This window comes from Anopheles marshallii, chromosome 3 (assembly GCF_943734725.1).
Source record: "Anopheles marshallii chromosome 3, idAnoMarsDA_429_01, whole genome shotgun sequence".
In the NCBI taxonomy this organism is placed as follows: Eukaryota; Metazoa; Arthropoda; class Insecta; order Diptera; family Culicidae; genus Anopheles; species Anopheles marshallii.
Window position 1 is genome coordinate 55,449,851 of NC_071327.1, and position 3,856 is coordinate 55,453,706.

At 44.9% G+C, this 3,856-nt stretch overlaps 1 protein-coding gene across 1 annotated transcript; it reads right to left on the reverse strand.

Moving 5' to 3' along the window:
* Positions 1-967: 967 nt before the first annotated feature.
* Positions 968-3,142, reverse strand: LOC128711107 (facilitated trehalose transporter Tret1-like). The gene is made up of 2 exons (XM_053805972.1): positions 3,059-3,142; positions 968-2,416 (listed from the first exon to the last, which is right to left on the reverse strand). Exons 1-2 carry the CDS (start codon positions 3,140-3,142, stop codon positions 968-970), a joined length of 1,533 nt encoding a protein of 510 aa, XP_053661947.1.
* Between the last annotated feature and the right edge of the window lie 714 nt (positions 3,143-3,856).

Here is a 3,856-nt window from a genome sequence, read left to right on the forward strand (position 1 = left end):
AGGAGTGGGAAGGCAAACAAGCAAAAGAAGTCCTAAACTAAACTAAACAACAGGTGTAAAGGTGTAGCGAGTAAGTAAGAGTTGTGTTGCGTGAATGAGAACGACTGTGTTTCACGACCAGGAATGGAAGCAAATGTATGAAATGTTGAGCATAGAAAAACGATAGCAATTGCAAAGCAGTTACAGCAGTTAATACAAAAGCGCGATAAAATAAATGCAAACGTAGTAGCACTAAGACGATGCGAAGGAGAAAAAGCCGCGAAAAGCAACACAAAACCAATTGGAATAACAAACGCAAACGCAAACGTTTCATAGTGCGCTAATGAGCGAAAACATATGACAAAGGAAGGGAATCTAGAAAACATTAAATGTTTAATGAAGCGCGGTTATGAGGAATCAGAAACATAAAAACAGAGAGAGAGCGAGAGACAGATAATGGGAGGAAGAAAGAAGGAAAGAAGCAACATAGGAAAGAGACAAGAAAACGAAAATTATATATATATACACAAAATATACATATACATAAACGTATATATATATACATAAATAAAGCAAGGAAAACAAACAAAACAAGTAAATTGAGGACAAAACAAAACCAAAAAAGGAAACCCAACATGTTGTACGTCACGTTATGTTTTTAATTTTATGATCCTAAATAAACGATTTTTTGATTGAAATAATAAAAATGGCGTTTGAGATGGAATTAAGACATTTACATTCACTTTACCATTGCTCTTGTGGTAAGTACAAAAAAAAACAACTCCTTGAATCTCGTACCTCAACACTACGCATTAATAACAAAGTTTTAAAGTGAAATTCTATCGTAAATGACGCTATTTTAAAACTTACTTATCTTAAAACTAACTAAAATCAATCGAACACAACGAGTTCTAGAAATAAACAACTGTTAGACATAATATCTTCAGCAACCACACCGGCATGGACATTTGCATAGCTCTGTAGGCACTTAAGAGATTGTTGCTATTCCAGCTGACGGTGTTGCTGACGGTCCTACTTCCACTGTAGGCGCTTCTGCATCCTTTGCTTTCCTTCGTCCACGCCGGAACTGTTCCTCAATCTCCTGCAAGGTGCGGTTCTTCGTCTCCGGCAGTATGACATACAGCAGCAGCGTCCCAAGCAAGGAAATCACCCCGTACACCAGGAACGTTCCATTAATCCCAACAGTCGCAAACAGCGTCGGGCCAGTTTTGATCACAGCGAAGAAGCACACGAAATTAAACGACGATGTTAACCCCGAACCAAGACCGCGGGTGGCCACCGGGAAGATTTCGCCCGTCATACACCAGGGCAGTGGAAACAGACCAATGCCGACGAACACGATGTAGCTGATGAGAAAGACCAACGACAGCCAGGAGTAGTTCCGGTACAGCGGGATACTCGTTTGGAAGTACAGGAAGATCGACAGTCCGATCAGCGACACGGTCGTACCTACACCGCTTGCCATCGCCAGTGGACGACGGCCAACGGAGCGGAGCAGAATGCACGCCACCAGTGACGTTACGACGCGTACCAAATCCACAATCAACATGGCGAGATACTCGTTCAAGTTATCGCTCCCGATCGTAGTCTTCATCAGTGCGATCGAGTAGAACGCGACGATGTTCACGCCCGAAAACTGCATGGTGGCAAAGAACACGAGCAGTGTTGCCAGCGGCATAAGAAACTCCCGTCGTCGATATGGCGAGCGCTTCACATTCGAAGCCCCTGGCCGCGTTTCCATGCTTTTATCATTGCTCTCGCGCTTTTCCGTTCTCGCTACCATCGCATCGAACTCTTGCCGGCTAGCCGGATCGAAACCGCGCAACCAACGGAACGATGTTTCCGCCTCGGCCCGAGCTCCCCGGGCAAGCAACCATGCAGGACTTTCCGGCGATACAAGCATCAACAGATACGCGACGATCATAAACAGCGAGCACAGCAAGGCGGCCGTTTGCCATCGGAAGAAGGTCCCGAACAGATGCGCCAGCAAAATGCCACCCGACACAGCGAACGTGACGCCAGCGAGCAGAATGCCACGGTAGCGTGGATCACTCGTTTCCGCTATGTACACCGAGGCAGGAGGCCCAACCAGCCCGCAGCTTAGTCCGGTGATAAAGCGCCCGGCTAGAATTTGTGGATAACTGCCGGCCATTGACAGTACACACCAACCGACGGCAAACGATATGTTCAGCAGCAGGTGGGCCGACTTACGGCCGCAGCGTTCCATCAGCAAACCACCCAGTATGCAGCCGAGCGCCATCGGTAACGGTGCCATTGAAGCGATCCATGACGCTTGATCTTCGGTGATGGATAGTTTGCTGCCCGGCTGCTGGAGCTGTGGAAGTAAAATGGCGGAAAAGCCGTTCGTCATGCCGGCTGCTGCACTGCTGATGATGGGTCCGGATGCTGCCAGCACCTGTGAAAAATGGAAGATAATTGTTTACTAAAACGATAAGGTTGCCATTTTCTTATTTTCCTGACATCCCTTCATTTACTTGTTCTGACTATGACCAAATAATCTAGCAATGGTTAAATAAAGCATTGAGAAATTTAATATACTAACATTTAGTATTGGGACGGCCCGGTGGCATGATGGTAGAGGCGCCGGTCTTCACACGACCGGACCGGACCAAAATCCCATCCGGACCAATCCCCTGTACGCAGGACTGACTATCCAGCTACAGGTAAATAAAGTCACAGAAAGCCAGAATTGGCAGGCCTAGACCTCCTTGAGGTTGTTGTGCCCATAAAGAAGAAGAAGAACATTCAATATTTCGCATCTAATTTCACTAGAATAGATAATTATAATTTTTATACAGTGTTCAAATAGATTAGAAAAATTTCATTCTTTAAAAAAATAATTATTTGAAAGATTTCAAAGTTCATATTGTATCTCTTTGTTCTCACATAAATTTATATCATACATTACCAAAACAAATATTCCGACTCGTTCTTATCTAAAAGAAGCGACCACACTTAAACGCGCGGCTCGCCATCTTCCGCTGTTTGATTTGCTGTCTAGCGCACACCATAAATAACGCTCTATTTGCACACTCACCTGACGTGCCAGGGGAGAAAAGCGTTTAACTACGTTGCTCTCGATGAACGCGTCATCCGTCGCCGGTGGCTTCTTGATGATCATCGCGATACGAAGGGGAAAACAGCTAGCGAAGTGATTTGAGCCAAATTCTGACGACAACCGAGAACTGAGGGCAAGATCATGGAAAGCAAATAAGAAAGTTAGTTAAATAGCACGGATGAAACAAATGATAACCACCACCCAGGGATTAGCCTAAGAATATGTGTGACCCACATTGATAAGGTTCGCACATTTCTGCGCCGCCAGCGTCCGAAGTCAACAGCCTTTAGAGTGGCTGGTAGCGTGATAAGGTGACACTTGTGTCAGCGGGAAGGTTGGCGTGTTGTGCATAAGACACATTTGCAGTTAGACGATGCACGGGGACTTATGTGGGTCGATTAATCAGTCAACTGATGAGCTCAGCCATGCATGATCTACGTATTAGTGGATGTACAGCAACTTGCAAATCCTTCGCAGAAAGTACAAAATGAACTACTAATTCGAATTTAAAACAATAGTCTGGCCCTTTAATAATGTTGTTTTTTTAGATCGGTTATGGACTACCAATCAGAATTGACTACCAAAATCTTCCAAAGTTAAGAGCTTCTATCGTCTACATCTCTGGTGCGTAATTAAAATAATGGATCACGATTAGAATGCAACACAAAACCGCACCACACAACCCGGAATGGACATCCTGTCCAGCAAGCAAGATGTCAAAACTCATTTGCCTAATATTCGTTTCACGGTCGGCGTTTCCGTCAAAGTGCAACGCTT

Coding starts and splice junctions, on each gene's coding strand:
- LOC128711107 (XM_053805972.1), bottom strand. CDS start 3,142: ATGATCATCAAGAAGCCACCGGCGACGGATGACGCGTTCATCGAGAGC. Junction 2,417..3,058: donor TTTCTCCCCTGGCACGTCAG/GTGAGTGTGCAA, acceptor CATTTTTCACAG/GTGCTGGCAGCATCCGGACC.